The following is a 20,409-nucleotide window of genomic DNA, read 5'->3' on the forward strand; positions in this document are numbered from 1 at the left end:
AATACCGAAAAAGCACTATAATTTTCGAACGAAAATTGTCCCGACAAAATATCAGCTTTTTTTAAAAAGTCGAGTCTTCGATTCGTTGAAATTTCTATTTTCTGATGTGTCCAAGTCAGGACGTGGAGCAAATGAAATAACTCCTGGCATTCCCAAATAGGCAGAGACTTTAACTGAAACTACTATTTGGTCAAGTAACTGCCCATCCCAAAACCGTAACATGATTATGGTAATAGCATATTTTTAGATCTTGAAAAAGTACCCAAATATAAAATAGATTGATCCCAAACTTCAGCTACGTGGTCATACGCATATATACGCATATATTGTGTGTTGTTGATATTGAAATACCAGATTTTAAATTTTCATAACTTCTTACAGCTCGCCGTTTGTTGTACGCAGGAAAACTGAGGAAAATGAAGTGTTTCATATGTCAAACGTGGTTCAGATACAAGATAATATGTCAATCTTAAAAGAAATAGTAGGCTGTTGTTTTTTCTGAGATTTTACTTCAAATTCGTGAGCAGGTAAATTAAATATAACAATCTACAGTCTGGATTCCAAACAATTTTTGTAGTGTATTCTTGATTTGGTGATTTTTTTGTTACTTTCTATTCCTATCTTATCGTTTCACTTTTTATTAAAGTAATAAATTCAAATTAAAGATAAATAGAATAGTAAACACTCTGTATATTCAACTTTTATATATATTTTTTTATAGTAAAAGTAATAGAATAAATTATTGAAAATCAATTTCATAGATTTATTGGGTTAGTAATAACGAGTAATTTTTTTTACAAAATGTTCTTACCCACAGGTAAACGTTACTAAATAAAAGTTGTGGTCAAAAACCGTATGCAATAGATAGTTAAACCGAGATATTTAATATCTTTTGCTCGTGTGAACAGACAAGTTGATTGCCATTTGCTTCTATTTTCATTGGTACTACAACTTTAACCAGCTGTAAAGTAATTTTTTTTCGCAGTCTTCTGCAGTTGACATAGTTTTGATTTAAGTAAACCAGGAAGTTATTCGTTGGAAATTATCAGATGACATATTAATATCAATTCTATTGACACGAAGAAAGTTTTATTTTTATTTCTACCTTTGTTTTCTTTAAAATCAGCTACTACGACAGATGTTTAATGATTTATCTAAAAGTAGGCCTCTACAACTCAATGGAACATCATAATATTTAACCTACATTAAGAATACTAGTCATCCAATTAGTAAAATAAATGATAGCTTACAAAAAATTTTATATGCATTTCAATAAATTATAATAATAAATAAAAAGGATCATAAAATTTGAATTCTCACAAATTCAACATCTATATAACACTCTGTAGTTGAAACATATGTTAATTTCACTCGTGTACGAGAGATGTCGTAAAATCCCATTAACATTTACAGTGGCTATCAAGCCACTGTATTAACATTAAAAAAATTCACCAGCCATTTTTACTCCTTCAGTACTGATACTATTGAAGATTTTTTTCAGTATTTTCAATCTTTTGCATATGGAAACTGTATGAAAACAATTTGATAAATATTCATCAAATAACTATAAAGACAATAACAATGGAAAAAATGAAATAAGAAGAATAAAAGATAAAAGAAACAATATAAAACTAAAAACGGAAGACATACTAGAAACATGGAGAGTTTTTTAAAGAAAAATTCAACCGCAGAGGTAGAAACTTAACAAAAGAAAAATAATTCGAGGCTGAAGGGGACTTGTACGACGATATAAAGACAGGGAGAGGAAATCAGGGAGAAGTTTGTGAAAAAACCGATAGGGAAAATCAAAATAGGAAAATCGTGTGGGGTGACAACATAGAAGCGGAAATGATGAAATATTTAGAACAAATATGAAGTGGATGGATATTCGTAGTCAAATAATGTAGACTCATTTCTCATATTATTATTTACTGGGATGCAGAATGAGATTTGAAACTAACTAGCACGTTTTATATACCTGATATAATACAACGTACATGTGATTTAATTAAAAATTAAAAAAGACTAGGAAGTCGTTGAACCATTTTTTAAAACATCCATGCTTGGTAACAAAAATCAATTTATTTTGCAGTTACCCTCATTTTTATTTTGCGGAATTTTCCAAATATAAATTTTTCAATAAAATTTCAAATAACCTCAAATATTTCCTGAACCGTGCGGATATCAAATAGATCGGTCTTATGAAAGTTATCTTTGTTTTTACCACTAAATCAAAAAACGTAAGAAATTATAGGGTGTTCCATTTAAAATTCCAAAGTTGATGTCGATACTGAAGAATTGGGTCACTCCGTATAATCCAGAAGACAATAATCTAAAAACTCCTTTAAATACAAAGAACTTTTGTTTTAAAGTTGTTTGATAACTCTTACATGTTTTGAGAACAGTATAAGGGTCATCTTATGTTCGACACCTTGTACACAGACCTTTTAAAAAATTTTTAATGCTATGGCAATAAAATCAATGTTAATTTTAATTAAACTTTTCAAGTTAGGACTGAGGACGAATAAAACGAGATATGATTTTTTTATTTTAGTTTATTGTAAGAAAATGACTGTCAAACCCAAAAATGTTTGAACTACAATTCATCCACAAAGTTTTATTAAACTCTCCCTTTAATGTAAGAAAGAACATAAAAAAATAATTTTGAGCAACATGGAAGGAGGATTTTAAATTGAAATTAACTTTTTAAATCTAACATAGTCTGATAACTAGGTAGGTACGAGTTGAAAATGACACTGTCTTTGTAATAAGTCTTTCTTTTTATTTGCCTCAATCCTTGGCTTTGTCTTAGAGTCAAATTAGCATCATTTTTTCTTCCTCTTTTTCAGAACCACCTCTTGGAAATCTTCATTCTCATAAGAGATTTTCACTTGTAACTCGTATCTCGCGACTTTTATATTTGAAGATAAAACTTGTATTCCATTTATGTCTCTTTCAAAGTTGTTACCGACTGAGTCTGAAGATTTTTAAGTTATAAAAATCAATGTGGGAGTGCAAAATTATATATACCACTTGTGTTATTTGGCTAGTCTGATCCTGTTATCTTTTGATCATCCAATATTCTGATATTAAAGCAAGTCGTTATTATCTACCTGTATCTAAAAATAATTCAAAAAAAATCTTGATGCAAGTAGGCATTACAAACAAAGAAATAACAAGCATATATAATCATTTATTCATGCTAGTGGGTCAGGCTATACTTCTCATTTTAATTGTTCACTGAAATCTATGAATGCCATGACTCACTTTCATGGTTCGCAGTGTCGATTTTCTATAATTACAAGCTTTTATGGTGCTTTTATAGAGGAATTTTGATTTGCTTATGTATATCAATCTATAGGGTTAAATATTTACCCACAAATAATGGTTCAATTGATCTTTTTTTCTCAAAAAAAAATCAAAAAGTCTTAAATTTATAGCTGTTTATTGTAAGAGCATTGTGCAGGGCCACACTATCATATTATAATACCTGGCATTTTCTTTATAGTTTTAAAAGAAATTTGAATTTTATAAAATTTATTTTCAAATTGAATATGAAACAAGTTGTAGCCCAAGCAGAAGAGGAATAACTTTAAAATCTTGTAAACATGCTCATGGTATTTTATTTTTTCAAAGGAAGGGACTTTATTTCTCGTAAGTCTCATTCATATCAGATACCATGGACAACAGCAGCAACACTGCTTTCAAGGTAGTTTTTAAATCAAAGAACAATCGCCAGTGACTTGAATCATATTCAAAATTCAATAAAATCATTAATACAGGAATGTTATTACAATAAACTAAATTATCTGCTTTCGAAAACTCATCGTCACGATGTAGGAAATAAGAAATTTTCGTACCAGGAGAAAGTGAATGCCATTAGTTTAATCTAGACCCCAAAAAGCTGGTTTAAATCAATTTGTATAGATAAATGCGGTTCTTTTGAAGTTGGTGGTTCATAACTTTGATCACTCTCTTGAGATATCTTATCGAGTTGACTAACAGCAAATTTCGGACTGAAAACAGAATCCTGATTGGATATTAAGAATGTTAATCAATATACTTTAGATTTATTTTCCAAAAAGAAAATTTTCAATATACACCCCACAAAAATTATCGCATCATTCATTATTTTTTGAATATTTTAAATGTGTTGCCTGTTTTTCGAATTTTATTATTACTACGAATTAAAACACCGATAGATACGCCTTTGGCAACATTTATTTTATATCAGTTTAATCTACAGAGGACAAAATTTTGATTTACCAAAACAGAAAATATCAAAAAAATTGTACAAAACATCTATACAAAAATGAACGGTGCTTAAACTAAAACCAGCCGATGGATTTCTAATAGCGTGTGTTTTCGCCCCTCGCTCTAATTACAGCTTCCATTTGTCTTGGTATGTTTTCCCAGAAGTTGAAAAGAACATTTTGAAGATCATCTAGTGTTCTTATTGGTGCAGGATGTTTCTGAATTTGATGGTCCCAGACATGCTCTATTGGGTTAAGGTCGGGGCTACGTGCAAGCCAATTCAACCTCTTCTAAGTACTGCCGAACCACTCTAGCAGCGTGTGGACGAGCATTATCGTGCATTAGCACAGAGTTGTCACCGATATGAGGCATATAGGGCACTACATGGGGCTCTAGGATATTGGTTATGTACCTGTCAGCATTTAGTCTTCCATCATTCTCTGGTAAGACGTGGGCCTCTAGCTGGCACTCTGTTTGTAGGCTTATTCGGACATTACGAGCAGCCAACAGATCTGTTTGCAGCCTTCGAGCGGTGGTATGCCTCGACGACGTATCTTTGACTACGGCCATCTTGAATGAGCGCGATGATTTTAGCGGCTTCTTCATTTGTCACGTGTCTTGTTAAACATTGAGGCACATCCATTATTAACAAAATTAAATTAAATTTTCACTATACAATAACACAATTTGCTTAGAAAGTTCTCGATCTCAATGCATTCTCAAAGACAGAAATGATTTAATCGAGCAATCGAAACCAGAAATATCTATTAAGTTGATATATATACAGATTGTCCCAAAAAACTGATATTAAGTATTAAAAATATCCTAAAATACCGTGACGCTCTACTTTTTGTGGGTGGTGTATTTAAATCTTTTTATTCTTTTAGAATCTACTGCCATTACCAGCAGGTGCGAGTGCGGCTTTGGTGAAACCAACAAAATACCACTATTATCCACACAATCAACATATCTACTTATTACCAGAATGTGCTATTCAACAGGTCAGTATTTTGAATTATAACAACTAGAATAAACCCACAAAGATAGCGAATCGAACACCGTTATTATATTATATTGTGATCTAGTTACAGTAAAATCTAATTCGATGTTTTTATATTACTTCCAGGTGTGTAACGCAGTGTACATTAGACTTAATTGGACCCAGCCTTTATGTGCGTGCCCATCCAGATACAGAGATCCTTGCTCAGCCTCTTTGAACTCTGATGATCAACATACTACAGAACTTATGACAGACAGAAACTCACGAGTGAGTTATCACAATAATTAATAACATCATTAAAATAGTTTTAAAATGGAATAATAAGGTTGGCAACTAAGTACTTTCGCTTTTTACTGATAGAGAGCCTCGCTTTATTTTTTTTAATAACTTATGTTAGTGCTGTGCTCTGCCGTTTGTCACGTGAAAGTTGAAAAACAACGAAAAAAGCTCATGATGTCAGTTTGGAGCAATTACAAAGGTGTTGTGTTTTTTGAGCTGCTTCCAAGTAACCAAACGATCAATTCTGATGTTTACTGACAACAATTAATAAAACTGGATGAAGTAATCAAAAAAAAAACGGCCAGAATTGTTTAGTGTTCCACCATGATAATGGAAGGCCTTACACTAGACCTCAAACTATTGGATCTTGGCTGGGAATAGATGCCACATCCCTCACACAGCCCTGATTTGGCACCATCTGATTACTATTTATTTCAAAGTTTGCAGAATTCTTTGAATGGTCAAACTTTCACAAATGACGATGAACTACAATCGTTCAGTTTTTTGCTAATAAGGACCAGAAATTTTATTAGCGCGGAATCATGAAGTTGAAAGAGAGATGGCAAAAGGTCATTAAGCAAATTGGCAAATATATAATTGATTAAAAACTATTCTTTGTTAAAAAAATAATGTTTTATTTTATATTACAAAACCGAAATTACTTTGTTGCCAACCTAAAGATATAACAACAAAATGCAAATATAACATATTGATATTTGATATATAATAATATAATCATTATTTTACGACAAGCGCTGTTGTCAAGTTTAATTTTACCTCATTAAATATTTCAGACGAAATATTTATTTATCCAAATTTTTAAAAATTTTTTTATTCTAATAAAAGATATTAATTTTTAAAAATAATAATTGGTCATAGAAAAATAACAATCATATGACAGAAAATCCTAGGATATTTTTATTTGAGTTAGATTAGAATGAATATTAGGTTTACATGAAAGTAATATCAAAATTTTTCTGTCGATGGTTGCTACTTAAGTTTAGAGATATGGCAACACTGATGTGCATATGTCAAATCTGACATTGCCATAATGAAGTTTGACATTTTTAATGGTGAATGTACTCAGAATGTGTTATCACACGAGCGCCATTCAAGTTGTTTACAGATACAGAAAAAAAGCTGAAAAACTTCCAACGCGGTGTTTCTAAAGACGTCTATAAGATCATAACAGGTGACTAATTATAGATCTATGCATATATGCATATATGCGTATAGGACAAGCCAAAGCTAACAAAATTTGTTCGTGCTTAAAGCACTTCGAGCAAATGGCCACCTGTTGTTTGGAATAACTGGACATGTCGCCACCGTTCCATTAGAGCAACGTAGAATGGTAATTCTGTATTTGTTTGACAGGAATGTTCGTAAGAAGCAAAGAAATCAATCACACAACACAAATCATTATACACCAAGACCACTAGGGGATTTACCAGCAGGCTGAGTAGGCTGTGGCCTAGAGCGGCAATTTTGACCTGCAATGTTTTATTTCAGTTTACAAGATTAGAAATAATTATTAGTCACACTGGAAAGATGAGTTTTCATGATCACAATAAAAGAATTTTAAGTTTTTTTTTCAAAAAGAAGATTTAATCTAACAGTTAAGTAAGATATTCGAGTGATTACTTCAGATTTAATATGTTTCTCATTGTCTTATATCCGAGTTACCAAGAGACCTATAAAGAAACTTCTATTTCTCGTCAAATTGAGTGAGCTTTTACCATTGTAAACTTTAAAACCTACTAACTTTTATTATATTGTTCTGTGTATATAAGGTTAAAATTATTCAAAGCTTAACGCTTTAGCCATTTTGTGCGTAGAGATAAACATAATCAACAATTTTTCGTACGAAAATATAATTATGATTGTTTTAAGCTGTGAATCGTATGCATCAATATTGATAGCCTTCAAGCGGTCAATCTGTGAATCCGCCACTGACCAAGACAATGCAAGCTCTCATACATCAGTTCAAACAAAAACGTTTTTGAACAGTTAAAACGAATTGTTAGGTCATTCGCCGAACAGTTTTTGTTCAGCGCCCAATGATTTCTTCTTATTCAAATAAATTCGAGGTTCTAAAAAATCAAGGAACCCAATCTCTGAAGGGGAACCATTATCCTCCACGACAATGATAACTCTCATACATCAGTTCAAACAAAAACGGGTTATCCGCCGTACAGTCCTTGTTTGGTACCCAATGACTTCTTATTCCCACAGATCAAAAATTAATTGTGGGGTCTAAGTTTTTCTACAGCTGAAGAATTGGTTGATGCGTTCAAAACACATGTTTTGGAAGTACCGCAAATGGTATGGACAATGGTCAAACTCATCAAAAGTGTATTGATTTTAATGGAGAATATTTTGGAAAACAATAAAGCCATATCGACTTATAAACATTTGTTTTTATTTGTCTATTTCAAAACTTAAGTAAAAGATTTCGTATAATAATAATTTGTTCCAAAACAGTAAATACAAGATATTTTTGTTGCAGAAAGCATTAACGCTAGTAAAAACGTGTGAACCAATTGCCGAGATGAGATTGTGCAGATCTCCCCGAGACTGGTCCCTTTTAGCTCTTCAAAATATTCGTAGTGGAAAATCTCATTATCTCGTAATTTGTAGATGTCCTGATACTAGTATTTTAGGTAAGACGTTAATTCGAAAGTATCTTAATCGCAATAGTTTGCTAGTTTTTGTATTTTTTTCAATTTTTTTTTATTTCAGAGGGGCCTATGTCACATGATCAACCGACTTACGCTAGCGTACCAGGTATTAGGGTATTCGGTATGATGTGTGTGGATGGACGAAAAGATCGACAAGCTAGGAAACAGAAGAGCCTCGAAACACCTCAATTTCCTTGGGAAAAAGCTATAGAATTAGCAAGAACTGCCTTATGGGACTGAATTTTAGAATTATTAACATAACCTATGTATTTTGACATTTTACATTTTAAAAAATCTTAAAGACACGTATTATTAGTACTAAATAGCAATAATATGAAGCATATCTTCCAGATTTAATTCTCTAGTTGCCATTATTGCCACTTATTTCAACAATAATTGATGAGACAGTTCCATTTGTTTAATTCCCAACTTCTACAATCAAACCTATTTTAAAATTCCCTAGATTAAACTAAAAAACCCTAACTTTGGACGTGACATAATAATTATTGAGTGTATATAACAATTTCTGAAAAACGTTTGCTTTTATTTCAATAATACTTAAACAAATAAACAAAGAGAGCGAGGTAAACTCCGTGAACATTTATAAAAAATATAACAGTCAACGATCCACTAATGTCAAAACAGATCATTTCTTTTTGCGGTATAGAAATAGAAAATTCAAAATCCAAGTTGTAGGTATCAAAACCTTTTCAAAAATTCTCTCGCTTATCGCAACATATTTGAAATTACCTAATCTCCAAAAAACTACACTGGGCATACATTTCGACCCATTAGTGGATTCCGCAGTGAAAATTTCAACAACTAGTTCGACTTCAAGCAACATTGTAAATTGTAAATTCACGTACCAATAGTAATGTAACTTCTTTTTCACTTCAAATTAATAATGCTCACAGTTGTACTATTACAAAATGAAAATTGATAAAATTTGTGTCTGACTTTTTTTAAGTCTACGGACGTAGAAAAAATTGTATATTAAACTCGTAAGTAAAGTAACTTTTTTCACTCGTAGGAATTTGTCAAACCGTCCTACTCATGAAAAAAAGTATTACTTTACTAATTTGTTGCATAAATAACTATTATATTACTTTATTTTTGAAGTAACCAACAATCACGTTTATTTTACAACAAATTTCTATACAATTACGATGTTTATATGTCCAAAAGTACAAAAATCACAAGCCTCAATAACCTATTAATTACACTGCTTATAAGAATTAATCATAGATAACCATATAAGGAGAATTAATAATTTTTAAAGGTAATTGCCTTTCCTCCCGATAAACTAAAGTAGAAAGGATCTTATCATATAGCTATGACACTATTACTTCGTTCAGTGCCCGACACTGACCACTAGTTACCTTTGAATTAGTGAACGGGATCCGGATTACTTTCTGAACATGGCCGAGTTAATCCGTTAATAGTTTCCGAAAACCCCTTTCATTGGAACATTAAGAGAAGAGGAATGAAATAATATTTTTTCCTCCGAATTTCCAATGATTTGATAGAAAACACCCATGTTCGAAATTTACTCCGCACTTGTGGAAATGTGTTTAAATTCCGAAAATTAATGAATATTTACATGTCCTTAGATATTTTTGATAATAAGTGACATCCATGCTAAAGCTTCCGGAAGAATAAAGATTAAATGTTATAAAAAACTATATATTTTTCAAAATTGAGTTTTTTTGTCAGAAATTCAAATTTTATAAATCAAAGGGGTTTCATTTAGGTTAAATTAATTATTACTAGGTGTTGATTCAGTTAGTAGCAACCATTTTTTGTAACTTTATACGAGGTGTCTCAAAAGAAAGTTCACATTAAAAAAAAACAATTTCAAGAAAAGTAAAAAGTTTATTGACAAAATGTTTTGTTTCATATTGAAATACATTGCTTGGGAATTCATTTCTTAAAAATAATATCGTTAAATAGACAACCGGAGCATGATGTCACGGCCGTTATATTGAAATAGTTCACTTTCCACACAAAAATTTGTGAGGTAGTGTGTGTTTTTAAATAGTATATTATGTAACAAGAGTTGTGAGTAACCCATTACGTACGAGGTGAAAAATTTTATGCACGAAGCCGCGCAGTAAAGTACTATACTTTTTCTGCGCCCATTCATAGCATGCTACTAAAAAAGGGGCCTATTTCTAAAGAAATTGTATAATGTGCTGCCTACATTTAGGAGCATCACTCGATCAATCCTAAATATATCTCGCTAATACTAAAAGTTTTTGTTTTTTAATTGACTAAATTTGTGTAAATAGACCAAATAAAATCTTACGTAAATGAAAATTTGATTGTAATTTAATTAGACCAAGAAGTTTAACTTTTCTTCTCAAAAAGCATGGGCGTAGAAAAAGTTATTTAATTAGTTCACTGTTGTATAAGATAGTAATTTGTTTTGTTTGTTGAAGGTATTCTTTTGCAAAATTTTACAACAAATTTCTATACAATTACGATGTTTCTATGTCCAAAAGTACAAATATCATAAATCAGTCAAACGTTAACGCAGTTAAAACTTTGTTTGGAAAGTTATCCCTGACTTGCGCCAACAATGGCGGTGTGTGACTAATTAACTAATAACAAAACAAGAAATAAAACAAAAGCTTCAAGAGGTTATGTTATAATTTGCAGGTTATTGAATTTTTTAGTAGATTTCTAACTGATTTACATTTACAAGTAAAATCAAAATATTTTCTGCGGCCTACAGAAAAAAGTCCATGGGTATTAAATCCATACTGCTTGTAGGCCAACTTATTTTACATCTCCTGTAGGTCAATTTACCAGAAAAAATTTCACGTACTCGTAGCAGAGAAATTTTGGACGTGTGTGTGTGAAGTTACTTCATCCGGTACCATGTTCAGGCACGAAGATTTCGTCTAACATCTGCCATTCAGCCCTGAATTCACTGTAACTGCCCTGTGCGTCGTATTTCATATTCAAAAAAAGTCTATTATTCCTCGCGCTAGCATCACAACCCTTACAGTCAGTTTGTGTTTTGGATTGGTTGCACTGCATTAGCGGCAATTTTGCTTGTTGACGTGTCCATTAAGATGAAAATGAGCTTCATCCGAAAACAAAATGTTGAAAAGCGCCCAATCATCTGGTTTATGAAGTCAAGCCTCTGACCAACGTCCTAAGGCCTCAATTTTCATATAATACGCAATTAGAAAAGTCAGACTCATTAGGAACACTGTTTACGTAGGTATTCGACCGTTCTAGACGACCTTGGATGTCCGGATTTTGGTTTATCCAGTCTCTTCAAACTTCTCGACACATTTTCTAATCGCTCGAGCGCCTAGCGCATGATTTAAGTCACGAATTTTGCAAAATTTTCGGTTGACATACCTCCAGCGCCTCTCCGAATAATTGCGTTTGCGCAGTAAGCAATTACAAAGGTGAACTTTCTTTCAAAACACCTTGTACGTTTATGTTTAATCAATCCTAGTAACAAATTCCATCACAATGCATGCTTATAAGATTTTTTAAATGTAATAAACAACTGTTTGCTCGACTCATATTTTCAATAATCACTCGATCGTAATCATATTTATTTTATTTATAAACTTAGTATTAGCTTTTTAGGCCGGAGTAGCGATTATGCTGCAGTTTACATTAATACAAAATGACGTTAGTGGTCATTTTCTTATTATTTATTTGACATACGTTGCCGAATTCTTCGACATTATTTATAATCGCAGCTCACAATCGACTGTACCAAGATAGAATCCATATATTAGTCACTTTAGGTTAAAAAACATTTCTTATAATAATTAGGGGTGATAAGAAAAAAAGTAAATCATCGTCTTGGAAGTCAATAGGCGTAATCTACAAATTGTCAAAAATACCAAAAACAATAGAAGTGTCAGTTGGTATGGGCAAAAAAACGTCCCTACGTAATGGTGCTGACAATTTTCATTTTCTCTCTCGTTCGAGACACTTTATCTATAATGCGCATGCTTGAGAATGCGCAGAACCAAGCTGAAACCTCGGAGGATAGAGAAATCGTTAGTATTCTGTCTTCCTTAGTCGGAACAGCTTCCACTTATAGAAACTGTCCATATAGGAGTATTACATATATGCAGTTGCATTAAAATGTCTTATAAGTTTGAAAGAAGAGTAGGCTTCATAATTTGGTTGGATAGATCTCTGAGCTTTTTGTAAAACCAAAATATTTTACGCAGAAGTATCTACCGTGCTATAGCTGAATGTGAATACCCAGTAGCTAACCCCAGTGAGTTCCGAATTGTATGTTATGCAGATATTGCTGTCCTCATAGAAGTAGAGGAAGACAAATACTTTTTAAAAAATGCAAGTACCCTACTATGCACTAAGTTTCCAGAGTTACCCTTAATTTTGGAAATTCTGAACTCATATACTTAGCTTTTTATCATTGAAAATAAATGAACTACAAACCAAAAACTTGAATTTTATATGCCTTAAAATGTTTGGCCACGTTCCCTCTGTTTCAAGATATTGTGGATTACGTCTATCAACTTCCAAGGTGGCGAAATGAATTCTTTCAAATACTTTGGCAGAAATGATTTTTTTATTTAACAAAAATGTGTAAAAAAGATTAGTTTCACTGTAGGTGTATAAAAAAAATGGAAAAAAGTACAATTTTTTTTAGTCGATTGAATTCAAACAATGTAGTTGATAGTTTTAGCTAAATTATTATCATGTAATTATACTGCCATGTCTTATTGGTATTTAGTTAAAAACTGCAATAAATTACAACACAAATGGGAACATTTAGTGTAGAATATATTGGAGCTAATAGTTTCTAACGATGATTTCCATCCCAAGAAAGAAACTTTTACTTAGTTAACATCTCAGATTCAATAATTTCATCCAACCAAAGATTCATCAGTTGTATTCTACAATAATGTTTTACATTTGCGTTTGTATGAGCAAACTAAGGATATTTGTAGTTAATAAAACGATAAATCAAAAACTAAACGTTTTTTATTTCATAATATTAAGAAAATGTAAAAGAAACGGTAGAGTAAGTTGACACCGCAAATAATTTAGAACATCTAAATATCATATCATAAGAAAATAAAACCACAAATTTGACGATAAATACACCAAAATGTACAAGGATGGCGAAAATACGAACAGTCAAGAAAGTAGTGGGAATTAATGAATCAAAAATTAAATTTGAGCAATATTTGTCATTAAAAAAATCTATATTGTGTTCATTTGCTGTTTTTACAATAAAATAAAATAAAATATGTAATTCAGGCTCATTCCCAATACTTGTTTGACATGAAATTGAACAGAGGCATTGCCTGGACTAAAATAGACGTGGGCACAGTCACTCCAACGTTTTTCTTCCCAAGATTTCTGTCTTTGAAACTATAAAAATGGCTTCACAGTCGCACTTAAAAAAAGGCGTCGTGTGATGCCCTAAATAAACAAAATCGCTTCTAACTTAGGCACATTTTTTTGGAAAAAGTGGAAAAAGATTAAATTAATCAGTCATCCTTGGTGAAATCTTGGGGTTTTAATGGGGATTGGGCCCATGCCTAGCTACGCCAATGGTAGCGAAACAGTATTTTCTAGAAGACATGTACAAAATAAATCCTTACAGTCTTTGAGTATTACATTTCCAAAAAATTCCAGAATATCAATTACTTGAGAAATTAACTTAAAAAAAAATTTGGTGATAATAAAAAATTTTAAGGTAAAAGTTAGTTTTCATATTTCCATGCGTGTCAGGTTATTTATTTTTTTAATTATTTTAAGGCACATATTTGAAGTATTTTATTTTTGAAAAACAAATGAATATTTGAAAAAATTGAATAATTAAACATTGAAAATCAAGTAAATTTTGAAAAAATTAGAATTCAGCATTGTAATTACCAAACATTGTAGATTGAAACCACTCCTTTGAAATCATAGTACCTATTTATCAATTTTCAAAAAATAAAACACATTAATGAATTTTATTCTAGCATATCAAAATGTATATCAGAAAAACTTTTTTTTTAAATACTACACAGATATGAAGTGAAACATCAAAATCATTATCTTTTTTATAATTTTTTAATCTGTTGGAAGCTATATTACACTACACTACAATCAACTACACTACTGTGTAGTTGATTAAGTACTAATTTTAAAGTTGCAGTAGTTTTGTTTGATGAATATATAATGAGGTAAATCCAATTCAAATATTTAGTTACCCTTATTACATTATGCGGATATATTTTGGACATCCCTTCTTTATACACCAACATTAAACTTACACAAATATAACAGTGATTTTTACAAACGAAAAGTACAAAATAGTATAAAAACGAGAAATCCTCTAATCTTTAGCATAAGTAGCAACATATTCCATGACTTTTATTTTAAATTCTTCCTTAGAATGTCTATACATATCAGCAGCTTCTACATTGAGGGGATCTTCGAAATTTAGCAAATCCTGCAACAAGCAAATATAATTCACAATATTTTCGTTTTCTTTTTAATATATATGTGATACTTACAGTAAATAAAGCGTTTAGACCCCAAACCACATCATTCAGTCTTCTAATTGGAGACCAACCCATTCCATCTACACTATGTCTTCTAAGTAATGATAAGCAAACTTCTCCTGATTCAGTGATATTTGGGTGCCATAATTTTGTTAAACACTTAACTACAGGTGGCTACAATTTTAATAGAATATAGATAATGATAAAAACAAGAAAAAAGATTCTAATAAAAATGCACATATTATATGATTCTACTTACTAAAATTTATGTAATAGTTAATACAGCTATCAATTAGGAATTAAAACAATCAAATTAATAAATAAGAATTACTTACCACCATATTATATTCATCGGTGACACATATTTCAAATTTAAAAGTCCCTCCTTCCCAGTATCCTTCTGTTGGTTTTACAGCTAATATAAATCTACTCAAGTCATTTTCGTTTGTGTAATCAACAGAACAGCAAGAGGGTAGAAGTTGAGACATTTCTTGGGCTTCTTTAACTAACAGCCTGTCTCTTATTGAGGCTCTTGAGGTTGTACCCTCAGTATCGGTTTTTCTTTTTAACCTTTGAGATAAAGTTATCATCATGAATTTTGTACGTACAAAAATATGGTATTTGTTAAGTGGAGGTCACTAAGTTTTACAATGATTTTACAAACATTTTTTCATTTTTGTTTCCTTCAAATAACCCTAGTTTGAAGTTTGGTTATGTCTTTGGAACAATAAGGAATGTCACCGGTCTCGACTGTCATACACAGAACATTAAAACTTCGTTGTCAATAAAACTTTATTGCTAATTTCTTCTAAATAATTAATTTGTTGAATTTCCGCATAAAAATCACAACATTTCACAATGATTAATAATACTCAGAACTTTCAATAGTTTATTGTATCAATATCAAAAACTCCATTCGAACTTGTAGACGTCTAAAATAAAACTTCAAGCAGCACTGCGCAGAACTATAAATTTTTAAAAATCGAAACGTCTAATTCTTAGCTCCAAATATTAATAACCTAACTTTCTATTTCATAATTCTGAAATATTTTGATGATTGAATTATCAATGTTAGTAATGAACAAGATTGACTAAAATGGGCGTTCAGGGTTTGTTACCTTTCCTCGAAAAAGCTACAAAACCATGTCACATATCTGAATTTAGAGGACATGTAGTAGCTATCGATACCTATTGTTGGCTCCATAAAGGGGCCAACTCGTGTGCATTCGAATTAGCAAGTGGAAATAATACTAACTTGTAAGTAAGTTAACATAATTATATTGGAGATAGGACGTTAATTCAGTTTTATTTTAGGTTAGTGCAATATTGCTTGAGGTATATAAAACTTTTGCAGTCCTTCGATATTAAACCAATACTCGTATTTGATGGCAAGAATCTCCCCGCAAAAGCAGAAACTGAATCTAAAAGACGTGAATCTCGGAATAGAGCTAAACAAAGAGCCAGCGAGCTACTTAAATTGGGCAAAACAGAGGAGGCTCGAAATTATTTAAGACAATGTGTCAATATAACTCCAGAAATGGCAGTAGATGTTATAAAAGAGTGTCAAAAATTACAGATTGATTGCATTGTAGCTCCATATGAATCAGATGCTCAATTAGCGTTTTTAAATAGAAAAGGTAATTTTTATTATAAATTTGCTATTAAAGATGTTGTGACCCTTTTGAAAAAACTTACAGGGATAGCAGATATAATAATTACTGAAGATTCCGACTTGCTGTTATTTGGATGTACAAGAGTTATGTATAAATTAGATTTAAGGGGATGTGGATATATTGTAGAAGCAGATAAAATACCTTCTACATTGAAGTTGAGACCAGATAAATATACATTTGAAAAGTTTTTGCACATGTGTATTTTGTCAGGATGTGATTATGTTAATTCTTTACAAGGTATAGGTCTCAAAAAGGCTGAAAAATTTATTATACTTACTGAAGAACAAAACCCTCTTTTAGTAAGTATTACAATATTAAGCAAATATTATATGTACTATGTTTATTCTAGTTTTTAGACAAAGTCCCAAGATATCTCAACATGCGCCATTTGCAAATAACTGATAAATACAAAGAAGATTTTATGTTAGCCGATGCAACATTCAAACATCAAATAGTGTTTGATCCATTTAAGAGACAATTGGTGCCTTTAACAGATTGGAAAGTGTTTAACACAAAACAAGAATATTGTAGAAATGCAGGAGAAATTTTTGATAATGAAATTGCCTATCAGGTTGCTCTTGGTAACCTTCATCCAACAAACCATAAAAAATTGAATAACTGGTCACCCACGAAAAATGTAAGATGCATTATTTGAAAGTGAAAAATCCTCCGCAAAACTGTATCAACTGAATTTGTTTCTAGAAATTAGCACTGAACAGCATCTGGTCTGGATCACCTAGAAAAAGTGTACCAAGGAAAATCCAACAAACACTGCTTGTCAAAAACACAAAACAAGACAAGGAAATAAATGAAAACTATGATAAGCTAGAAATTGAAGCAGACAAGAAAATAGAACAAGAACTATCAAGTTATTTCATGAAATTAGAAAGCAATACAAAAATATCAGATTCTGAAGAAGAACCAATTGAAGAAAAGGAAGATGAAGTTTCACCAGTATTAAAAAAGAATCCATTCTTAAAGAAATTGAGTAAATTCCAAATGACTCGATCTAAATCTGATATAATAGTTAAAAGTAGATATTTTTGTTCTCAATCTGAAATTGAGATGATAGAAGCTAAAGGAGGAACAGAAAAAATTGATGACGAAATTATTGAAGTTGATAATATTTGTGCAGAAAGTAAACCAGTTGATTTTTCAGAATCTCCAATACAGGCTCCATCAGATTTCAAAGTGAGTGAAAATTTTACTGAAAAGCATACAGAATTAGATACTATAGAAGTGGAAGATATCTCTAGGTCACAACCATGTAGTTCAGGGGTAAGGCATATGAGTTGAAAAATTAGTTTTTTCATTAAGACAAAACAAATATGTCATATTTTGTTTCTTCTTCTAACATCCTCTTTTTAACAGGATTATATTTGAAGGGCTGTTGAAAAGAATTCAATGAGAGAAATAGGAAATAAAAGAAAAGTAAATATTATTTCCCAAGAGCATGTAATCTTTTTTCTCAATGACCTCGGTGCTAAAAACTACAAACAAGATTTTATTCACAAATTTGGAAAGCTTGTTATGTTCTACTCATCATAAGCTACAAAATAGCTGGTTTATACGAGAGTGCCTTTATGTGGTGACTCTAAAATGTTTTGGGGAGGAATTTGCGTCCATACTCGTACAGAATTGGTCCTCATATGTACCAGGTCTATGAATGCCCAATATTACTTAGAAAACATTATTGTCGAATGTGTATTGCCTTTTGCTCCGTTTGTTGGGCCTAATATTTTATTCGTACAGGACAATGCTCGTCCCCACGTAGCTAGACAGATTATTGGCTACTTACATGACGTTATTATCCTTTTATTAAAGTGGTCATCTAACAGTTGGTTGTGGTTATGAATCATACAGAACAACTATGGGACTATCTCAAAAAGAGGATTTGAAGTCATAGTTCCCCTGTTTCTTATCACTACCAATTCAAAGAGGTCGATATTGAAGAATGAATCGCAAGCTTTTGTTGAACATTTGATATCAAGCATGCCGCAAAGCAATGAGCAGGGTCTACGCGGTATTAGGGTTGACCCATATGTTATTCTCTTTTACTGATTTTTTTTTAATTTGGAGGTATAATAGCTTGCTTAGTATTTTCAGTAAAAATAAGCTTTTATGTAAAAAATAAGGCAAATTAAGGTTATGTTTAGGTCATATTCTACTAAGGTGTAGGTGATCATTATTATTTCAATGAAACTTAGTTTTATTTCGTGTTTATATTGTCAATATTTAGATTAATTAAAATGGTGCGTTGATTTTGTAATCCATTTTTTTCTTATAAAATCCAGTTGTAGATTTTTTGGAGAGTCGTAATCTGCACCTATACCTAAAAGATATTTTATACAAGACTCTATATCTTATTGTTCTGCTTCCAAAATACGTAGATTCCTCCCAAAGAAGGCTATTTTTATGGGGTTTGGCGAAATGAGCAGGACATTCGCAGAATAGATTACCTGCTGTTTCCATGGCTTGCCCGCAGAATCTGTAGTTATTGTCCTCTGACATGCCTACCATCTTAAGGTGATACTTGACCTGTTAGAAGACCAACCACCAGTTTGATGTCGTTTCTGGTATCCACAAGAAGTTCCTCACACTTCTTAGCTAATATGATCATGAATCTATAGGATTATCTTACACCTGGAGTGACTCTCCAGTAAGACTTCATTTGATTCTTTAGCCATCCATTCAGTTCATATGTAGCATCTTATGAGGCCACAGTAGAGTACTTTGTTTTTGTTAGATGGTTTATTTGGACTCTCACACTAGTTTGGATGTATACACAATAGCTTTCAGGACCTTCCATGCCGCTTGGCGATGTGTGAGAATAATAAAATCCAGTTATAATCATTTTATTTTTCAAATACACCTATTTAAATTGCTTAATGTGCTTGGTTTTAAGAGGAAACGTTATGTTCTAAAAGCATTCATGTTGAACATATCTACAAGTTGTTTGTTCGCTTCAGTGAAATGATATTTTCAGAACTGTTCAATTGATGAGTAATGAGAAGAAGGGAGGCACTACTCACCGACAAAAATTGAACTAAATGGTTCAACTTGACTAAATCACCTATTAGTCTACTCAACTGAACATTATTTGATAATTGTCTAGATAAACTTGGTGTGAACCAAGCTTTACTTAAACTGATGAGAAAGTGGGTATTAATTCTTATTCCCCATAATTATGTACTGTACATTATTCAGTACTTAAATATGTGTATTTGTCAATTTTTTACAGGCACTTGTTAATTCCAGTAACACGAAAAGGAAAAGACCTGGTACGTGCAAATCATTAGGCTTAAAAAGAACCAAATCAGAGGGCCAACCTACGCTTCATAATTTTTTCAGAAAATTATAGTGACTCTATAATTTATACTACACTAATTGAAGACTGTATAATTGAGATACATTTTAAACTCATAGGATCCCATTTTTTTGGATCAAACCCTTCCATAGTTGTGTTCATTGGGTTCAAGTAAAGATTCATTAATTAATATATCGAAACAGAGGACATTTTTATAGTAATCTACAAACGGAAATTTCACAAAAACTGGCCATGTAGTCCAAAAGCGTTGATATTCCTTCTTCAAAAGTCTGATACAGTTATGATTAATGAGATTTCAGTTATGCAAAATATTACATGCATTATTTCTTAAACACTCCTTAACCATGACTTCATATTAATTTGTACGTGGTTTACCAAATAATAAACTATTTTATTAGTAACTATATTTTATTTATCGCGGCATATACCTCATATATCAACACTTTCATTGCCAGAGCGTGGAAGAAAACTTTCCTGTGAGACCAGAGCACGCCAATCGACGTTAAAGGTAGTAAAATGTTTCGTTTACCAGTGTTGTGTGATAGGAGTGAAACTTCTCACTTCCCTACTGTTGGTCAATAAGTAAAACCTCAGTCTACTGTTTGCAACCATTGGTTTGGAAATGCGACGTTTCTATCTCACCCCTTTTGTACAGATCTTATTTTATCTTTGTTTTATGTTCCTGTCAGTT

The 20,409-nt window shown here is 31.6% G+C and overlaps 3 protein-coding genes across 7 annotated transcripts in view; 2 read left to right on the forward strand and 1 right to left on the reverse strand.

The window, feature by feature from the left end:
* Nucleotides 1–13,189, forward strand: part of LOC130893439 (uncharacterized) — a 78,482-nt gene extending 65,293 nt beyond the window's left edge. Inside the window, exons 3-6 of the mRNA XM_057799560.1 lie at nt 5,142–5,255; nt 5,381–5,521; nt 8,040–8,193; nt 8,273–13,189. Coding sequence (XP_057655543.1) covers nt 5,142–5,255; nt 5,381–5,521; nt 8,040–8,193; nt 8,273–8,451 — 588 coding nt within the window. The 3' untranslated portion in view covers nt 8,452–13,189. The remainder of the gene's footprint in view (nt 1–5,141; nt 5,256–5,380; nt 5,522–8,039; nt 8,194–8,272) is intronic.
* On the reverse strand, nt 13,183–15,717 carry LOC130893441 (NEDD8-conjugating enzyme UBE2F-like). Its single transcript, XM_057799574.1, has 3 exons — nt 15,053–15,717; nt 14,730–14,891; nt 13,183–14,665 (listed from the first exon to the last, which is right to left on the reverse strand). Exons 1-3 carry the CDS (start codon nt 15,308–15,310, stop codon nt 14,549–14,551), a joined length of 537 nt encoding a protein of 178 aa, XP_057655557.1. The 5' UTR covers nt 15,311–15,717; the 3' UTR covers nt 13,183–14,548.
* Nucleotides 15,675–20,119, forward strand: LOC130893418 (exonuclease 1). 5 transcript variants are annotated; one of them, XR_009059205.1, is made up of 7 exons: nt 15,721–15,974; nt 16,032–16,354; nt 16,415–16,689; nt 16,740–17,027; nt 17,093–17,581; nt 19,377–19,548; nt 19,632–19,767. XR_009059205.1 is itself a non-coding variant. In XM_057799517.1 (6 exons), the coding sequence occupies exons 1-6, from the start codon at nt 15,814–15,816 to the stop codon at nt 19,749–19,751; spliced, it is 1,743 nt and encodes a 580-aa protein (XP_057655500.1). In that variant the 5' UTR covers nt 15,675–15,813; the 3' UTR covers nt 19,752–20,119. The 5 variants fall into 5 exon arrangements, 4 of the variants coding, with proteins under 4 accessions (XP_057655500.1, XP_057655508.1, XP_057655517.1 ...); XM_057799517.1 differs by lacking the exon at nt 19,377–19,548 and having other exon boundaries at nt 15,675–15,974; nt 17,093–17,668; nt 19,632–20,119; XM_057799525.1 differs by lacking the exon at nt 19,377–19,548 and having other exon boundaries at nt 15,677–15,974; nt 19,632–20,119.
* The last annotated feature ends 290 nt before the right edge of the window (nt 20,120–20,409 follow it).

This window comes from Diorhabda carinulata, chromosome 1 (genome assembly GCF_026250575.1).
Source record: "Diorhabda carinulata isolate Delta chromosome 1, icDioCari1.1, whole genome shotgun sequence".
Classification (NCBI taxonomy): Eukaryota; Metazoa; Arthropoda; class Insecta; order Coleoptera; family Chrysomelidae; genus Diorhabda; species Diorhabda carinulata.